We start from the raw sequence: 20,206 nt of genomic DNA on the forward strand, positions 1-20,206 counted from the left end.
GTGGGCACGGCCGTCAGGTAGTGGGCCCGGCCGTCAGGCGGTGGGCACGGCCGTCAAGGATGTCAGCCTGGTGGTCAGGTAGTGGGCACGGCCTTCAGGCCGTGGGACCGGCTGTCAGGTAGAGGGCCCGACCGTCAGGGACGTCAGCCTGGTGGTCAGGTAGTGGGCACGCCATCAGGCAGTGGGCCCGGCTGTCAGGCAGTGGGCCTGGCCGTCAGGCAGTGGGCCCGGCCGTCAGGGACGTCAGCTTGGTGGTCAGGTAGTGGGCACGGCCATCAGGCGGTGGGCACGGCCGTCAGGTGGTGGGCACGGCCGTCAGGCAGTGGGCCCGGCCGTCAGGGACGTCAGCTTGGTGGTCAGGTAGTGGGCACGGCCGTCAGGCGGTGGGCACGGCCGTCAGGTAGTGGGCCCGGCCGTCAGGCGGTGGGCACGGCCGTCAAGGATGTCAGCCTGGTGGTCAGGTAGTGGGCACGGCCTTCAGGCCGTGGGACCGGCTGTCAGGTAGAGGGCCCGACCGTCAGGGACGTCAGCCTGGTGGTCAGGTAGTGGGCACGCCATCAGGCAGTGGGCCCGGCTGTCAGGCAGTGGGCCTGGCCGTCAGGCAGTGGGCCCGGCCGTCAGGGACGTCAGCCTGGCGGTCAGGTAGTGGGCCCAGCAGTCGGGGACGTGGGCCCGGCCGTCAGTGACATGGGCCTGGCGGCTGACCTGTGCCCACCAGCCCCTGGGCTGGTTCCACGTGCTGCCTGTACCTCATGTTTCTTGTTTGTAAACGATAGGTTTCAGAATCTGTTTGACTTATCCGGTTTATGCTTTTTTCCAAAGAAAAATAGGTAAAAGTCACTCACTGCAGTGCCTCAGTATAGATTTATCTCCTAGGGGAACGGGAGGTCCGATGTGCTCACGTAGCGTCTCCAAAGAAAGAATTGGCTCTGGGACCACTGTGTCCTGTTGCAGTCCCTCGAGTTCTTGATTGTCTTATTGAGAGGGAAGAGAGGCAGCCCTTGTGGCAGTGGCATCCTCACGCTGAGCAGTGGACGGCCCGGAGAGTGGGGACAATGCTGCCCATGGAGTAGGTGGTGCTCACTGATGTGCTCGTGTGCCCAGGGGAGGATGCGGACCTGTGCAGCGAGCTGTTGCAGGAGTCCCTGGAGGCGCTGAGAGCTCTGCCCGAGGCCTCGCTTTTTGATGACAGCGCAGTGTCCTCTGTGTGGCTGGAGGTGGTGGAGAGAGCCACCAGATTCCTCAGGGCCGTCGTCACGGGGTGAGTCCTCTCCTCCCACACCTCACTGCTGCATGGTTCCCACAGGCTCCGGCTTGCACTGACCTTTACTAGAGCTGAGAGCCTCAGTGGTTGGTGTGGGCGTGTTTGTAGCACCTTCTGATTCCAGAGCTTGGTCTCAGCTTTTCAAAGTTTGACTTCTGGTACTCTGATCGGACCCAGGGAGCTGTCATAGCAAGTGGGACGGAAAGTGAGAGATGTGTTTCTAATTAATCTCAGACATTTTGTCTTGGGGATCAGTCATTCCTGAAGGGTTTGAGCACCAGTTATGTGCCTATCAATGAGAATGTGGGTGCCACCATTGGACTGATGTGTGTTGTCTTAATTGACAGCATGGGGGCCGGCCTGGTGCCTCAGGCGGTTAGAGCTCCGTGCTCCTAACTCCAAAGTCTGCCGGTTCGCTGCCCACATGGGCCAGTGGGCTCTCAACCACAAGGTTGCCGGTTCAACTCCTTGAGTCCCGCAAGGGATGGTGGGCAGCGCCCCCTGCAACTAAGATTGAACATGGCACCTTGAGCTGAGCTGCCACTGAGCTCCCAGATGGCTCAGTTGGAGTGTGTCCTCTCAACCACACGGTTGCCGGTTTGACTCCTGCAAGGGATGGTGGGCTGCACCCCCTGCAACTAGCAACGGCAACTGGACCTGAAGCTGAACTATGCCCTCCACAACTAAGATTGAAAGGACAACAACTTGACTTGGGGGGGGGGGGGGAAGTCCTGGAAGTACACACTGTTCCCCAATAAAATCCTGTTAAAAAAAAAATTTTTGTTTTGAATGTGAATCATTGTAAGGAAGACCATGAACTCTGGGCTTGGGTGCTATATATATATATATTTTAATTTTATTGGGGAATATTGGAGGATAGTGTGTTTCTCCAGGGCCCATCAGCTCCAAGTCATTGTCCCTCAATCTAGTTGTGGAGGGCGCAGCTCAGCTCCAAGCCCAATCACTGTTTTCAATCTTAGTTCCTGGGGGCACAGCCCACCATCCCATGCGGGAATTGAATTGGCAGCCTTGTTGTTGAGAGCTCGTGCTCTAACCAACTGAGCCATCCAGTCGCCCTGGGTGCTATGTATTTTTGCTAATGGTTTTTAAGTTTAAAGAACACGCATATACTCATACAAAATTCAGCAGCGCAGACATACTCAGAGGAAAAGTAAGTCTCTTCTCATTCCCATAGCTAGAGGTCACTGCCATGTCCCTTCCAGCAAGCAGGGACACCTGTGGTCTCGGTGCCAATGGGATGAGAATTTGGCTCCCTGGGCTGCTGGTGAAAACACCGCCACTAGGTATAGTGGATCCCTGAAAATAGGCTGGGAATTAATTGCAAAAATTCAAATGTAACGGTCATGTTGGAAGACCTTCCCTTCCCCATCTTGGGTTGAAAAGACTTGTTATTTATGATCGGAGAACAAGGAAAAGTTAAAATTCTTTCTCTGATCAGAGATAAAAATGAGCATGGACATTCTGCCTGTAGATTCTCAGTGGTTGTAGAGCTGGCCCTTCTCCGGTTCAACAGAGGAATGTCAATCCTCTAACAACTTCCGTGCCACTAAGACTGGAAATAGATCTATACATTTCCTTCTAGTCATCTGAATAATGATCCAAATGATTTTGTGGTACAGAAACTTGGAGTATGTCTTCTAATGTAATCTTAATGTTTGAATGGATACTTTTAATGAAAAGATATCTTTACAAGTTAATTGTGCACTTTGAAATCCCTGAATTTTAGTAGCAAGTCTCAGAAATGTGAATTCTAAATATTAAATGCATTTCTCCATGAGAGAATATAGTTCAGATGACATTATAGTGTCGTGTGTAGCATGCAGTCCTTCACCACTGACGTCGCTTTGTTCCTGCCCCACTGCTGTCATTTCAGGGATGTGCATGGGCCGCCGGGGAGCAAAGGGCCAGGAGGCGTCCCCCTACAGGACCAGCGTCTGGCCCTGGCCATCCTCTTAGAGCTGGCTGTGCAGAGAGGCACGCTCAGGTGAGAGTGCTGCGGGCCAGAGGGTCGTGGTTTTGTGGCTTCTCACCCAATCCTCTGGGCCTGTGGCAAACATGCAGTGTTCTGTCATCAAACACTGCGTCCCAGGTCACTGTTTTCTTTTAAACCTGGGCACACTTAGCTTTTCTTCACTTCCTTTTCTGTGTTCAACTTTCTAACAGTCTAGGAAATGTTCTTTTTTTCTTAGTTTTCTTAAAATAATTATTTTTATTCCATTAATGTAATGTCCCAGACATTCCTGTAGAAAGTGCTGTTTTGAGCTTCTTAAGTGGTTCTGTATTTCATATCCACAGAAGGTGAATGTCGTGTGCTAAAATGTTGGTGTGGATTCAGTGATTTTACCGCTAAGAGTTTTGATAACATTATTTGGCTTTCCTTTCCAATCAAAAGTATTTCTTCGATTTTACTTAGCTGTCTGCTTTTATTTTTGACAGATTGTGGCAAAAAAAGGTAATGTGTTTTGACTAGAGAGTAAAGGTACTTTCTCTTTCAGCCAAATGTTATCTGCCGTCCTGTTGTTGCTTCAGCTGTGGGACAGTGGGGCCCAGGAGGCGGACAATGAGCGCTCCGCCCAGGGCACTAGCGCCCCCCTCCTCCCTTTGCTGCATCGATTTCAGAGCATGAGCTGTGGGAAAGACGCCCCTCACACAGAGAGTGACACTCACGTAAGTGTCAGCCCCAGGCTTTGCATTTAAGTTGCTCTCTTTTTTCAGTTATCCTAAGAGTTAGATTTTTATACACAGGACCAGAGCACACGTGGGGTGGTGGTCTGGAGTGGGGAGGGTGTATCTGATGATTTTAGCAGTGAGCTCAGTGTGGGGCAGGGGTGGGGCGGGTGTTGGGGAGGCATGGGGGGCACATGGCAGATGGGCAGGCAGTTGAGGGGTGTGGGGCGGGCATGGGGGGGCATGGGGGAGGCATGGGGGACATGGGGCAGGCATGGGGCAGGTGGGTGGGAGGCATGGGATGTGACAGGGGAGTGAGGGTAGGAGACTCGGAGGGTATAAAGAGGCCATGTTCACCTCTACAAGGGAACCAGCCAGTGGAGGCAGGAAGATGGGCCCCTGCAGTGCTAAGGAGGGGTGCTTCGAGGAGGGGCTGCCCCGTGAGGTTTCACTGTGCACATGGACACACACATGGCGTTCCCATGTGGTCCGCCTGCTCGTTCTGACCCTGCACAGGGGCGGCTAGGTCTTTATCCTCTGGGTTCGCCATGTGCCATTTGTGGAGAATACAGGCCAGCGAGCAGCAGTTACGTGGGCGTGTCGTCAGACACGCGCTCTTCTAAATAAATATTAGGAACAGCACACTGAGACTGTGGCTGACTGTGTCAGCCCTGTGTGTGTGGCACCCCTGAGTCGTCCCAGGAAGCCGAGCCTGGTGGCCGAGCCTGGCCTGCATCTGAACCCTTAGGACTGCTGCTTTTTAGAGGCACAGGTTGGGTTTGCAGGTCTCTTCTGCAGAGACATAGCTGCTCCATTATAATGTTTTAGCCTAAGTTTTCTATTACGTGGAATTCTTTGGTGACAACAAGGCTGTTCTGCCTGTCCGAGAATTAGAACTAATGATGTCAAATGAAATCTGGCTTGCTCCGGAGTGTGCAGCATTTGCATTGACATAAGTGGTGTTTGTTTGAGTTTTCAAAGCCGGGCACAGGGGCATTGCTGTGTGCCCAGAAAGCTTACTCCCCGCGCTTCCAAGGTCTGTGGGCGGTGAACCTGCGGGGTGGCTGGGCTGCCACTGGCCCTGTGGAGGGTGCAGTCACGCAGCGAGTGTGTAAGCGTGGAGCAGGGGACAGTGTCAGTGCATTGTGACACTTAACCATTGATGGCCAAAGGAGCAGGTGACAGGTAATGTGCAACTGAACACCAGAACAGGAAGCCTCCTAAAGGCAATGTGTTACTTGACTTTTCCCGTCCCTGAACATGTTTGTTTACTTCCTCTGCAGCTTCTGTCCGGCCCTCTGAGCCCCAACGAGAGTTTCCTGAGGTACCTCACTCTTCCTGAAGACAGTGAGCTCGCCATCGACTTGCGGCAGACCGCGGTGGTCATCATGGCTCACCTGGACCGCCTGGCCACCCCCTGCATGCCGCCACTCTGCAGCTCGCCCACATCCCACAAGGTATGTCATCGGTGGGGCGGACCTCTGTGGGCCCCAGGTGGTGCCACGCCGGTCTGCTCCGTGCCTTCTGGGACACGTTCTCTGTGCGGGTTGAGTGGCCTGACTCCAGACAACGTCTGCACAGCTTTAGGTGTGATGGTCAGCTGAGTGCCCACGGGTTACAGACCCACCCACCATCCCAGTCCCAGGTTCAGGAGGCGCATGCTCACAGTGTGTCTCACGCCCCAGCCTTCCTTGGAAGCTCAGCGCCTGTCTGCACATGGAGCCCTGAGCGGGGCCGTCTGCTGGTGACGCTCAGAGCGGTGGTGACACACTAAGGACATGCCAAGGCCCTCCCTAGTTACACCTGCTCAGCACCACATTGCCCCATGGCACCCAGGGAAAACTGCCCTTTGCTGAGGTCACGCAGACCGCCCTGGTTTTGAATCCAGGTTTTTCTAACTTTATTTTTAATATGAAGAGTCTTTATTTCTTTTAACAGTCACTTTTCCCCAAATAAGTAACATGAACATGGTTCAAAAACCAAAATTAAATGCAAAGCCACATTGTCCATTCCTTTTCTCACACCCTCACCGTCCACCTTCCTTTCTGCTGCTTCTCACTTCTCTGTCTCGTGCCTTTGCGGTGCTGTCTGGGATGACACTTTAGCGGTGGCCTGTTGCAGTGCTTTCACTGAGCCGTGTGTCCTGCAAAGCGCTCTGTCTCAGTGAGCGGGGCTGTGTTGTCATTGGCTTTACAGCAGCTCGGGGCTCCATGTGTGGCTGTGTCCTGAGTTTTTAAGCAGCCATCTGTTGCTGGGCACTTGTGCTGTTGGAAGTTTGCTCCCAGATAGTGCCACGATGACCAGCTGGTCCATTCGTGCGCTGTGCGTGTGCCCGCAGTGATTTACGTGGCGTGGGTGACACATTAGCTGATCACACCAAACTGCTCGCATGTGGCATGGCCCCTGTCACCCCCTCCAGCCGGAGGGACACTCGTCTCCCTGCCTATGCCTAGGCTTTCAGGTCTCTGCCTGCTGTGGCACAGAACGGTCACCTGATATTTCTCAGTATGTTTAAGGCCTCGTTGTTCTGCTTTCTCACGGGCTCTGTCGGTGAGACTCTGTGGAAAGGCAAGCCGTTCAGTCACTGTCTTACCTGTCAGCGGAGGTGATAGGGAATGTTAGGACTTGTCTCGGTGTTTTGGGTCAACTCCTTTCTTTACTTGCTCTGCCTTTATTTGACTAAGAAAGACACTTCCTTGCTGCTGTAATAAAGTATTCACTGCTTTGTTATCTTACAGGGCTCACTGCAGGAGGTCATAGGCTGGGGGCTCATAGGGTGGAAGTACTACGCTAACGTGATTGGCCCAGTCCAGTGTGAGGGCCTCGCCAACCTGGGGGTCACGCAGATCGCCTGTGCCGAGAAGCGCTTCCTGATCCTGTCGCGGACCGGCCGTGTGTACACACAGGCCTACAACAGTGACACGCTGGTGGGTGTTGCGGTGGGCGGGAGGCGGCTGTGGTGCTGGCAGCCTGGGTCGTCTTCAGGTCGTTTGGTTTCCGAAGGTTTCTGAGCAGCTGTTCATTGTATACAACAGTGATCAGACAATATGGTGACTGATTAAAGAAAAAACTTATTACAGTAAGACACATTGCCCTTAGTCCCCTTCAAAATACTTCCCCTCGCTTTGAACACACTTATCCATCATTCTTACCACTTTCTGAAGCAGTTCTGGAAGTCCTCTTTTGTGACTTTCTTTAGTTGCACTGTCGTGGCTGCCTCAGAGTTGTGAATTGATTCAAAACGTTTACTTTTCATCGTCATTTTGACTTTGGGGAAGAGCCAGAAGTCGCACGGGTCCAGATCAAGTGAATACGGTGGATGGGGACACACCGTAATATTTTTATTTGACAGAAATTGCCTTATACAAAGAAGCGATGTGTGACACGATGTCTTTCCATTGTGATAAAAAAATACAGTGAGTGCTGCTGCCTAGTGCCATCCAATGGAAAGGCAGGGGTCTTCAATATGGGAAGCAGCGTGTCAAACCTTAGTAACAGTGTGTGATAAGTTTCAATTTGTTCCATGCAGTCAGTCAGGTGTGAGCTATGGTAGAATGAAGGTGTGTTTTAAAGTGAGCCATAAATCATCCTCCATCGTGACGACGTTCTGTGTCACACATCACTTCTGGTGTGTGATCTGGCAACTGCAACTTCTGGCTCTTCCCGAAAGTCAAAATGATTCAGGACATCAAATCATTGCGACCATGACAGTGCAACTAAAGACACAAAAGAGGACTTCCAGAACTGCCTCAGAAAGTGGCAGGAACGATGGATAAGTGTGTTCAAAGCGAGGGGCAGTATTTTGAGGGGGATTAATGGCAATGTGTCTTTTACTATAACAAATTTTTTAATGAAACATTCCCTATTATTTGATCACCTCGTGTTATCAATCATGCTTAATTATCTTAATCATACCCTTGTCAAGAATTCGAGGCAGAATTTGTTAGTTGCCAAGGTCAAGGACTCCTGGCCGTGACACTCACTACAGCTGTGATTCCTATCTGTAAACTGACTTAGCAGGTGTAAAGCCATCTGACTTTGGGGGTCATGCAGTAACAGGTGACAAAGAGAGAGCAGGCCTCATGGGGATGGTGGCCAGTTGGGACATGCTTGTCCCCTCAAGCTGTGGGTGACCACTCATGCATCCCCCTAGTCACACATGGTCAGCAACCGCCAGACGCTCGTGTTGCTTCAGTGTGTGCAGGCTTGTTAGGCTGAGCTACAGAAATGAAGCAAGTCATGCTGTGGCTGTTTAACTTGCACTTCTCACTAGTAACTGTCTTCCTCTGTTTACCTTTTTAGGCCCCACAGCTGGTCCAGGGTCTTGCCTCCAGAAACATTGTCAAAATTGCTGCCCATTCTGACGGTCACCACTACCTGGCCTTGGCAGCCACCGGAGAGGTGTACTCCTGGGGCTGTGGGGATGGCGGACGGCTGGGCCACGGGGACACTGTGTACGTACAACACACTACCGTAACTGACATTCTCTGTTGTTGTGTTGCTCTTGCCAAAATAGGGCGCAAAGGCGCCCACAGGCAGGGCGAGGGTGGACAGGGCTGTCCAGAGTGTCAGGCCCTGGGGGATGCCCGAGGAGCTCTGCCCACAGCACAGGGGTGACATCGGCAGCCTCCGTGCGCGTCTCACCCAGCTTCTGCACCTGCAGCTTTTGCTCCCCCTGCATAAGCCGCCTGGACCACAGCACTTTCTGAAGCAAATCCTATACTACTGTTCCTTCCTTCCCAGGTACTTCAGCGTGTCCCTATCAGATAAGGTCCTCCTTTCCGAAATGAATCATACTGTCATTCTCTCAGGCATAAAGGTCAATATTTCTTAATATTCTTTTCTGGGGGAGCTTTTGATTATTGTGAGACACCAGAAATACAACAAAATGTAAGGTTGTGAAAAGGGAGCTGCCGTGGAGGTCGGGAGTCCTCTTGCACGTTGTGGCTGTGAGTAGGGTTTGGAGGAGAAAACTTGATCCGAGGGTGAACTTGAAGGTGCAGGCCCCCTCGGGGGCACTGTGAGCAGGGCGTGGGCAGCTGCAGTTGGGGGAGGCTGGCCTGCTCGCACTGCGGGGGAGGCGGACACACGGAGGAGGCAACGTGATGCCTCTGCGTGGCGGTGTCCAGCAGGAACTCTCCCACTGGACAGTGTTGTGAGGGTTCAGACAGTGAAAGCCATGGCCTCCGCTGCTCCCTCCTCCAGCTCCTCTGTCATGATGTCGTACTTGGTTTCTGTCTGTCCCACTAGCAGAGTTCCTGAGCTTCAGCAAGTCGCTGGGCATGTCAGCAGTCCTTTCCTGTGGCAGAGGACTTTGTCTGTGGACAGGCCACTGTCCTGGCCACTGTGAGCAGAGCTGCTGAGGACTAGATCAGACACTGCTCACTAGTCCTGCTGGGCGCCAGGCTTGGCATTGGGTGCTCGCTTAACAGAGTCACGTAGGGGGTAGGGGTTGGAGTCCTCTTTCCTTAATTGTTGCATAAGACACCTGAACGGGAAGGCGAGAGCTCACTCAGGAACACACGAGTGCTCATGGGCAATGCTCGGGCCTTCACGTGCCTCCTCCTCTGTCCGCAGGCCTCTGGAGGAGCCCAAGGTGATCTCTGCCTTCTCAGGGAAACAGGCTGGGAAACACGTGGTGCACATTGCGTGTGGGAGCACGTACAGTGCGGCCATCACGGCTGAAGGCGAGCTGTACACCTGGGGCAGGGGCAACTACGGCCGGCTGGGCCACGGTGAGTGGGTGGGGCCCAGCTGGACGCGTGGTGGGAGGGGCCTGTGGAGGCACAGCAGTGATGATGGTCTCTGTGTCTGAAGGTTCCAGTGAGGATGAGGCTGTTCCTATGCTGGTGGCTGGCCTCAAAGGGCTGAAGGTCATTGACGTGGCGTGCGGGAGTGGGGACGCCCAGACTCTGGCCGTGACTGAGAACGGTACGTGGGACTCATGCTGTCTGTGGGACCCGGGTGGGGGTGGGCTGCTTTCCTGGAGGCCATGGCTTGGGCCTAGAGCAACCCCCGCGGCAGCCATCACCTGCCTCTTAGGTGGGTGTGCGCGGAGGTGTCCTTGGCAGAAGTCCAGAGGTTACAGGACTGGGACCTTGTGTCACACAAGGTTGAGAGCTAATTGGTGGCTACCATCCTTCCTATTTGGGCATTTTATTTTTTAGCCGAAAAATGAGAGTTAAGGGCGGCCGGATGGCTCAGTTTGTTAGAGCGCGAGCTCTAAACAACAGGGTTGCTGGTTTGATTCCCACATGGGCCAGTGAGCTACACCCTCCACAACTAGATTGAAGACAATCAGCTGCTGCTGAGCTTCCGGAGGGGCGGCCGGATGGCTCTGTTGGTTAGAGCGTGAGCTCCCAACAACAGGGTTGCTGGTTCAATTCCTTCATGGGATGGTGGGCTGCACCCCCTGCAACTAAGATTGAAAATAGCCCCTGGGCTTGGGAGCTGAGCTGCGCCCTCCACAACTAGATTGAAGGACAATGACTCGGAGCTGATGGGCCCCGGAGGAGCATACTGTTCTCTGATATTCCCCAGTTAAAAAAAAATAAAAAAAAATGAGAGTTAAGATGGAATCATTGATGTGCTAAACTGTCTCTGGTTAGGATTACGTTTCCTGCCATTCAGCACCCTTGACTCCCTGTGGTAAACCCTGCTCAGTCGGTGTTTTCTACAGTATGAAGGATGCTACGTTGTTGTTTTTAATTCTAGTTTTGTGTTTGTGTTCATGAGCGAGGTTGTATCTGTTTTACATTTTTGAGGGTACATGTGTCAGGGTCGATGGTTAGAATCACGTGGTGTTTTAAACCGTATTTGGTGGTATCTGATGTGTATCTGTCAATCAGCGGGGGCCTCAGCCTGTTCTGCCTGCAGAGGTTGGGTGGCAGGTTGGGAACTGACTGCTGCAGTGGAAGCAAAGCATCCTGGCCTGTGCAGTCTGGTGACAGTGGGGATCGCCAGGGGGGCTGTGTGAGCAGCGGGCATCACAGACAGAGTACAGGAGTGTGCACACGCACACTCGCTCATCCTTGCGTACAGGTCTGCGGGGTTGGCATTGCCGTGGTGATGTCATCGACCACCTTCCAATGGCTCGTCTACCGTTTTCAGTTTAGATCAGGGATTGGCTATTTTTGCAAATAGCATTGTTGGAACGCAGCCACACCAGCTCACTTACATATTGTCTGTGGCTGCTTTCCTGCGACAGTGGCCTTGTTGGTAGCTGTGACAGAGACCATATCTCCCACAAAGCCTAGAAATACTTATCATCTGATCTTTAAGAAAATGTTTGCTGATCTTTGTTTAGATTATTTAAAATAGAATGGGAACTTAGTCGCATATGGAGCAACCTAATTTCTTTGGATTTTTCTTATCTTTTACAGTTTTCACCTACCCCTAATTTAGCAGGTTTTTTGTTTTTGCAATTCTCTTTGTTGAGTTTTTGCAAATTATTCAGCTTAGCTTTATTATTCAGAGTAAAAATCCCACATGATTACAATTTTACTGTACTCATTTTTGTAATATTTAATTAAATGAACAGGTGTTATTGGGAATAAACACAATCATATGGTTGACATGTAGTCAGCATGCCGGGAGCGGAGTGTGCAGGCTGAGTGGCTGTGTGCCGTGCTTGCTCTGTACGGAGCTCTGGAGGCGGGGCAGCTTTTGTTCCGTGTGCAGTACGTAGTTGAATCACGGTCCTTGAGCTCAGACCAGTAAGCATCAGGCTTTATTATTTATTCAGTTAAAACAGAAAGAAAACCCCAGCTTTCTTCTTGTTAATTGCTTCTGTACCATCCTCAAGTGTTATATAAACTAGGCTCATTTGGTTGGCAACCACCTGTGTATGTTAACTACATATATTTGTGGTCTAGATTTTCGTGTTATCGATTACATTGATTATTTTCAGCCATTTAAAAGTTCCTTTAAAGTGTGGTTATTTTTATTTGAATACATTTGTATTTTTTAGGTCAAGTGTGGTCTTGGGGAGATGGCGACTACGGGAAATTGGGCAGAGGTGGCAGTGATGGCTGCAAAACGCCAAAGCTGATTGAAAAGCTTCAGGACTTGGATGTCATCAAAGTTCGATGTGGAAGTCAGTTTTCTGTGGCTTTGACCAAAGATGGCCAAGTGTACTCCTGGGGGAAAGGTGATAACCAGAGACTTGGGCATGGGACAGAGGAGCACGTCCGTTACCCCAAACTCCTGGAGGGTCTTCAAGGTGAGTGTGAATGTGCTTTTCAGAGCCTGCGGGGCCACTTCCTCATAATCTTTGCAGCTTGCAGGCTTCTCTTTCTTCACCTGAGTCCACGAGTGAGCCGGCATTAGAAGCTTTCACCCACATTTTGGTAGGTATAGATAACATGGAAAGTGGTTTGTGTATATTACGAAATGGCCTAGAATTAGTCTCCCCACATTTAATTGCAAACTCATTCAGTTTTACTGATACTGGAGAGTTCTTTCTGTGGCTGGCACTCACGCATTCATCACTGTGAGCCAGCCACCGTGAGTGCTTTTGGTGAGGTCACCTGTAGTTACACTGTGGACACCAAAGAGTGCCAGCACGTGCACGGTGCTGGGGGAGCGCAGAGGAGGGTGGGCTGGCTCTGCCGGCAGTGATCTCATTTGAACCCATCCTTGGTGAGTGCGTTGGGTTCGAGAGCACCCCGCACGCACTCTAGTAGAGGGGACCACTGGGGACCAAGGCACATAGGTGTTCCTTGCAGGTGCCTCCAGAATGGAGGGAGACTGGTGATCCTGGAGGGCTGTATCTCCGGGTGGGCAGACTTTTTCTTAAGGGGCCAGACAAATATTTTCGGTGTGAGGGCCACCTACTGTCTGTCCCAAGTACCCAGTTCTGCTGTTGTAGCTCCAGAGCGTCATAGACAGAGTGCAGTCGCACGGGCCTGGCTGTGCTCAGCACGTCATTCACGAAACAAGCCTCGTGTTTGGCATGAGGGTGAAGTTTGCTGGATTCCTGAGCTGAATTCTTTTTTGTGTTTGCTTTTCTGTCCAGGGAGTTTAGAAGTGAGACTTTTAAGTGGAATGTGCCAGTTCCTTTCCCCATCATTTGTATTTTAAAATATGTTAAGACCTTGATGACTGGAAGTTTTGTGTGCTCATGTGGTATTTATGATTTTCTAAGCTTCTGGATAAGTTGTACAGTAATACAGTTGGTAGCATGTTGTGGAGCTATATTTGAATGTTATTTCTTCTTATTTATATTCCCCTCATTTAGTAAAAAAAGTCATCTTCCTCAGCTACGTTTATTAGATATAGAGATAGCTTGCTCTGAGAGTATTTCAATCATTGTTAATACAGTGGCTTTGGTGGTTGTTGTTAACTCATGATAGGCTCTTAAGATAGAGTCGTTCCCGTTGCTACAGTAGTTTTTCAGCTGAATTATTTTTTATATGTTGACATTTCTGAAAATACCCCTTGTGTTGGTCATCTTAGATTTACTAATAAGCAAAAATATAATACTTTGATAGCATTATTGAAGTTGAAAAAAATGCACTTTGTATCATTTAATTTTGAAGAAAAGTAGGTTTTTCGTTTTAGAAGACTTCCTCAATGAAGAGCGTACTTTGAGACTTGCCAGTGTAGACCACAGTCTGGGCCATAAAACATTCCTTAACGCATTTAAAAGAAGAAAAGCAAACAGTGTCTACTCTGAGACTACAATAGATTTAAACTAGAAATCAGTTGCAGAAAGAGAGCCATAAAATACCAAAATACATGGTGATTAAACAGTGAACTTCCAAATAACACACGGGTCAAAGAAGAAATCTCGAGAAATTTTTAAGTATTTTGAAGTCCATGAAAATGAAAACACAACTTAATCAGAATTTGTGGGATGCAGTGAAAGCAGTGCTTAGAAGGAAGTTTATAATAGCGAATGCATATATTAGAAAAGAAGAAAGATCTGAAATTAGTAGTCTTTCTGCACAACAAAGGAATCCATCAACAATTTTCCTGAACACCAAATGTGAGACCATTTTAATGACCAAGTTGTGGAACCTACAATCTGGTCCTGATGTTAAAGGACCTTGTATCCAATGGAGAAATGGGGAGTTGACAAAACACAGTTAAAAGCAGTCATTAGAAAAGAATAATAGAGCCATTTCCTGTTTCTACTCTGAGTGGTTTTAAATCCTTCAGTAAATATGTTACACATAAAAAAAGGAAGTAGTCAACAAAATGAAAAGGTAGTGTACTTAATCGAAGAAAATATTGTAAATAATATATCTGATAAGAGGTTAATATGTAAAACATATAAAGAACTCCTACAACTCAGTAGCAAAAAAAACAACAACAACAAAAACAAAACCACCAAACAATCTAATTGAAAAATGGGCAGGAGACATTTTCCCAAAGAAAACATAGAGATGGCCAACAGGTTCATGAGAAGGTGCTCAACACCACTAATTATCAGGGAAATGCCGATCAAAACCACAATGAGACATAATTTCACACCTGTCAGAATGGCTGTCATCAACGAGACAAGAGATACAAGTACTGGAGAGGCTGTGGAGAAAAGGGAGCCCTCATGCGCTGTTGGTGGGAATATAAACTGGTGCAGCCACTATGGGAAACAGTATGGAGGTTCCTCAAAAAATTAAAAATAGAACCAACATATGACCCAGCAATTCCACTTCTGGATATTTATCTGAAAGAAATGAAAACACTAATTTGAAAAGGTCCCTGAGCTCCATGTTTACTGCAGCATTGCTCACAACAGCCAAGACATGGAAGCGACCTAAGTGTCCATCAGTGGATGAATGGAGACAGAAGATGTGGTACATATACACAATGGGAGATGATTCAGACAAAAAAGAAGGAAATCCTGCCATTTTGACACCATGGATTGACCTTGTGGGCATTGTGTTGAGTGAGATAAGTCAGACAGAGAAAGACAAACACTGTATGACTTCACTTACATCTGGAACACACACACACACACACACACACACACACACACACACACACACACAAAATTGAACTCATAGATACAGAGAACGGACTATTGGTTGCCAGAGGCGGGGGTTGGAGGGGGGCAAAATGGGTGAAGGTAGTCAGAAGGTACAAACTTCCAGTTACGAAATAAATCAGTCCTGGGGATGTAATATACAGCATGGTGACTATAGTTAACACTGTATTGTATATTTGAAAGTTGCTAACAGAATAGGTCTTAAAAGTTGTCATCATGAGAAGAAACATTTGTAATTATGAGTGGTGATCAGTATAAAAAGTAAAATCAATTACTAAGTTTCCAACTTCGAAAACTAGAAAAGAATAGCAAATGAATCCAAAATAAAAGGAAAGAAATAAGAATTAGAGCAGAAATCAATGAAATTGAAAATCAGAAACCAATGAAAATCAATGAAACCAAAAGTTCGTTCTTTGAAAAGTTCAGTAAACCTCTACCCAGGCTAAGAAAAAATGAGAAGAAGGGACACAAATTTAAAATACCAGAAATGAAAGAGGGGACATCACTACAGATCTCATGAACATTAAAAGGATGATAAAGGAGTATTATGAACAACTCTGTGCCTCCAAGTTTGATAGCCTAGATGAAATGGATCAATTCTTTAAAAGACATAATTTGCCAAAACTCACACAAGAAGAAATAGGCAAACCAAATAGGCCTGTGTCTATTAAATAAATTGAATCAATAATTAATAATCTTCCAAAACAGTTCTTCCCAACTTGATCTGTAGATTCAGTACAATCTCAATCAAAATCCCAGCAAGTTATTCTATGGATATTGACAAACTGATTCTAAAGTTTACATGGAGAGGCAAAAGACCCAGAATCATCAACATAGTATTGAAGGAGATGAACAAGTTGGAGGACATACGCTAAGCTTCAAGACTTACTAGAAAGCTATAGTAATCAAGAGTGTATGATATTGGCTGAAGTACAGACAGATCATAGGAAGAGAATAGAGGAGAGCTCAAGAAATAGACCCGCATAAATATAGTCATCTGCTCTTTGACAAAAGAGCCAAGGCAGTATACAATGGAGAAAAATAGTCTTCCCAACAGATGCTGTTGGAACAACTGGACATTCCCATGCAAAAAAATGAATAATCGATAATGGGGGAGGCTGTGCCTGTGTTGGGGCAGGGAGTATATGGCAAACCTGTGTCTTCTCAGTTTTGCTGTGAACATAAAAGTGCCCTAAAAATAGTCTTATTAAAAAAGAAGAATGCTTTGCGTGGTTATATCTTCGGACAGGAGAATATGATCTAATAGTTAAAAATACACTTGCCTCTTTCTGATGATGAAAATCTGAATAAGGAGGGAAAAAAATAACAGATTCTTTTGAAACCCTAGCATTATTTATTTGTAGGCTGTAGGTCTTAATAAAACATAACGGGTTTTAATAAAATAACTGATGAATTGTGCATATTAAAGCGATGAGTTATCCTTCAGAAGTTGCCATTAGATGCCTGTGCCGTGAGAGGCCTGGTGTAAATATCTTGCTTGCAACAGAAGTCATAGGCATGGAGCTGTATCTGCACTGCTCTTCCTTCTAGGCAAGAAGGTGATTGATGTGGCTGCAGGCTCCACCCACTGCCTGGCTCTGACTGAGGACAGCGAGGTCCACAGCTGGGGGAGCAACGACCAGTGCCAGCACTTTGACACCTTGCATGTGACCAAGCCCGAGCCTGCTGCGCTGCCAGGGCTGGATACTAAACACATAGTTGGAATTGCCTGCGGACCTGCCCAGGTACTGCATATATAGCTTGGTTTGGTATTTTGTAGAATTTTGATTTCCCATCATTCATTGCTAGTATGCAGAAATACCACTGACTGGTATGTGTTGTCCTTATGTCCTGTGGTGGTTCTAAATTCACTGATTGGTTCTAGGAACTTCACTGTTGATTCCTTGGAACAGAGACAGTTTTATTTCTTGTTCCAATATGTATGCCTTTTATTTCTTTCCCTTGCCTATTGCACTGACCGGGACTTCCAATCTGGTGTGGAGTAGGATTGGGGAGAGGGTATGTCCTGGCCGCATGCCTGACTCCAGGGAAGCCATTCAGCTTTTACCACTAGCTGCGATGTTAGTGGTGCGGTTTCTGGTAGAGTCCTTGTTATCAGATTATAGAAGTTTCCTTTACCTCCTAGTGTTTCAGAGTTTTCTCTTTATCCTTAATAGATGTTGAATTTTGTCAGATGCTTTTTCTTCTCAAATGATCTGATCATGTACTTTTTCTTCTTCAGTCTGTTTATGTGGTGAAATACATTGATTGATTTCCAAGTACTGACCAAACTTTGCATTCCCACTTGGTCATGGTGTATTATTATTTTTATAAATATACAATAGCTGGGTTTGAGTTGCTAATACGTTGATGAGGATTTCTTTCATCAATGCTTGTGGTTTTCCTTTCCTTTCCTTTTTTTTAAATTAAAGGTTATTGGGGTACCAATTGTTAGTAAAGTCGCATAGATTTCAGGTGTGCAATCCTGTATTACATCATCTATAAATCCCATTGTGTGTTCACCACCCAGAATCAGTTCTCCTTCCATCACCATATATTTGATCCCCCTTACCTTCATCTCTACCATCCCTCTCCCTCCTTACCCTCTGATAACAATTAAACTATTGTCTGTGTCTATGAGTTTCTGTTTCTCATTTGTTTGTCTTGTTCTTTTGTTGTTTTTGGTTTATATACCACATATCAGTGAAATCATATGGTTCTCTGCTTTTTCTGTCTGACTTGCTTCGCTTAGCATTATACTCTCAAGATCCATCTGTGTTGTCAAAAATGGTCCTATTTCATCTTTTCTTACTGCCGAATAGTATTCCTTTGTGTGTATATACCACAACTTCTTTATCCATTCATCTATCGAAGGACATTTTGGTTGTTTCCATGTCTTGGCCTCCATAAACAAAGCTGCAATGAACATTGAAGCACATGTGTCTTTATGTATAAATGTTTTCAGATTTTTTGGGTAGATACCCAGGAGAGGGATTGCTGGGTCATGTGGTAATTCTATTCGTAGTTTTTTGAGGAACCTCCACACTGCCTTCCATAACGGCTGCACCAGTCTGCATTCCCATCAACAGTGTATGAGGGTTCCTTTTTCTCCACAGCCTCTCCAACATTTGTTACTATTTGTCTTGTTGATGGTAGCCATTCTGACTGGGGTGGGGTGATATCTCATTGTGGTTTTGATTTGCATTTCTCTGATGATTAGTGATGTTGAGCATTTTTTCATATGTCTATTTGCCATTTGTATGTCCTCTTTGGAGAAATGTCTCTTCAGGTCCTCTGCCCATTTTCCAATTGGGTTGTTTTTTTGTTGTAGAGTTGTATGAGTTCCTTGTATATTCTGGATATTAGCCCCTTATCGGAGGCACTGTTTGCAAAAATCTTCTCCCATTCAGTGGTTGCGTTTTTATTTTTGTCGATGGTTTTTTTTGCTGTGCAGAAGCTTTTAAGTTTGATATAGTCCCATTCATTTATTTTAGCTTTTAATTCCCTTGCCTTTGGAGTCAAATTCATAAAATGCTCTTTGAACCCAAGGTCCCTAAGTTTAGTACCTATGTTTTCTTCTATGCAGTTTATTGTGTCAGGTCTTATGCTTAAGTCTTTGATCCATTTGAATTAACTTTGGTACATGGTGACAAATAGCAGTCCAGTTTCATTCTTTTGCACGTGGCTATCCAATTCTCCCGGCACCATTTATTGAAGAGGCTGTCTTTCCTCCATTGTATGTTTTTAGCTTCTTTGTCAAAAATTATCAGTCCATATTTATGTGGTTTTATTTCTGGGTTCTCAATTCTATTCCATTGGTCTATGTGTCTGTTTTTCTGCCTATACCATGCTGTTTTGATTATTGTGGCCCTGTAGTACAAGCCAAAGTCAGGAAGTGTGATACCTCCATTATAGTTCTTTTTTCTTAAGATTGCTTTGGCTATTCGGGGTCTTTTGTGGTTCCAAACAAATCTGATGATTTTTTTGTTCTATTTCTTTAAAATATGCCATTGGGATTTTGATGGGGATTGCATTGAATCTGTATATTGCTTTGGGTAATATGGCCATTTTAACTATGTTGATTCTTCCAATCCATGAGCACGGAATGTCTTTCCATTTCTTTGTGTCTTCTTCAGTTTCTTTCAAAAAAGTCTTATAGTTTTCAGCATATAGGTCTTTCACATCCTTGGTTAAGTTTATTCCTAGGTATTTTATTCTTTTTGCTGCAATTGCAAAAGGAATTGTTTTTTGTATTTCTTTTTCTGAGATTTCATTGTTGGTATATAGGAAGGCAATGGACTTTTGTGCGTTGATTTTGTAGCCAGCAACTTTACTGTATTCGTTGATTGTTTCTAATAGCTTTTTGGTGGAGTCTTTAGGGTTTTGTATATATAGCATCATGTCATCTGCAAAGAGTGATAATTTAACTTCTTCATTCCCAATTTGGATGCCTTTTATTTCTTTCTCTTGCCTGATTGCTCTGGCAAGGACTTCCAACACGATGTTGAAAAGCAGAGGTGACAGGGGACATCCCTGTCGTGTTCCTGAACGTAGAGCAAAGGGCTTCCGTTTTTCACCGTTAATTATGAGATTAGCAGAGGGCTTGTCATATATGGCCTTTATTATGTTAACGTATTTTCCTTCTATACCTATTTTATTAAGTGTTTTAATCATAAATTGATGTTGTATCTTATCAAATGCTTTTTCTGCATCAATTGGTATAATCATATGATTTTTGTCCTTTATTTTGTTTATGTGGTGTATCACATTGATGGATTTGTGTGTGTTGAACCATCCTGTGTCCCTGGGATAATCCCCACTCGGTTGTGATGAATAATCTTTTTAATGTATTATTGCATTCGATTTGCTAGAATTTTGTATAGGAATTTTCTGTCTGTATTCATGAGATATTGGTCTATAGTTTTCTGTTTTTGTGTTATCCTTACCAAGTTTTGGTATCAGGGTAATGTTGGCCTCGTAACATGAGTTAGGGAGTATTGTCTCTTCTTCAACTTTTGGAAGAGTTTGAGCAGGATTGGTATTAGATCCTCTTTGAAGGTTTGGTAGAATTCACTAGTGAAGTGATCTGGTCCCAGACTTTTGCTTTTGGGAAGGTTTTGGATGACTGATTCAATTTTGTTACTGGTGATCAGTCTGTTTAGATTTTCTAGTTCTTCATGGTTCATCCTAGGAAGGCTATATGTTTCTAAGAACTTGTCCATTTCTTCTAGGTTATTGAATTGGTGGCATATAGTCCTTCATAG

The 20,206-nt window shown here is 46.6% G+C and overlaps 1 protein-coding gene across 3 annotated transcripts in view; it reads left to right on the forward strand.

Moving 5' to 3' along the window:
• HERC2 (HECT and RLD domain containing E3 ubiquitin protein ligase 2) overlaps positions 1–20,206 on the forward strand; it is a 154,079-nt gene that overhangs the window by 16,345 nt on the left and 117,528 nt on the right. For all 3 annotated transcript variants that reach the window (XM_019753190.3, XM_019753191.3, XM_019753192.3), the window contains exons 7-16: positions 1,105–1,261; positions 3,159–3,269; positions 3,781–3,952; positions 5,236–5,409; positions 6,691–6,879; positions 8,255–8,406; positions 9,530–9,687; positions 9,770–9,883; positions 11,922–12,173; positions 16,494–16,687. In XM_019753190.3, coding sequence (XP_019608749.2) covers positions 1,105–1,261; positions 3,159–3,269; positions 3,781–3,952; positions 5,236–5,409; positions 6,691–6,879; positions 8,255–8,406; positions 9,530–9,687; positions 9,770–9,883; positions 11,922–12,173; positions 16,494–16,687 — 1,673 coding nt within the window. The remainder of the gene's footprint in view (positions 1–1,104; positions 1,262–3,158; positions 3,270–3,780; positions 3,953–5,235; positions 5,410–6,690; positions 6,880–8,254; positions 8,407–9,529; positions 9,688–9,769; positions 9,884–11,921; positions 12,174–16,493; positions 16,688–20,206) is intronic.

The sequence above is a fragment of the Rhinolophus sinicus genome, chromosome 13, assembly GCF_057876585.1.
Source record: "Rhinolophus sinicus isolate RSI-liver-muscle chromosome 13, RSI-T2T, whole genome shotgun sequence".
In the NCBI taxonomy this organism is placed as follows: Eukaryota; Metazoa; Chordata; class Mammalia; order Chiroptera; family Rhinolophidae; genus Rhinolophus; species Rhinolophus sinicus.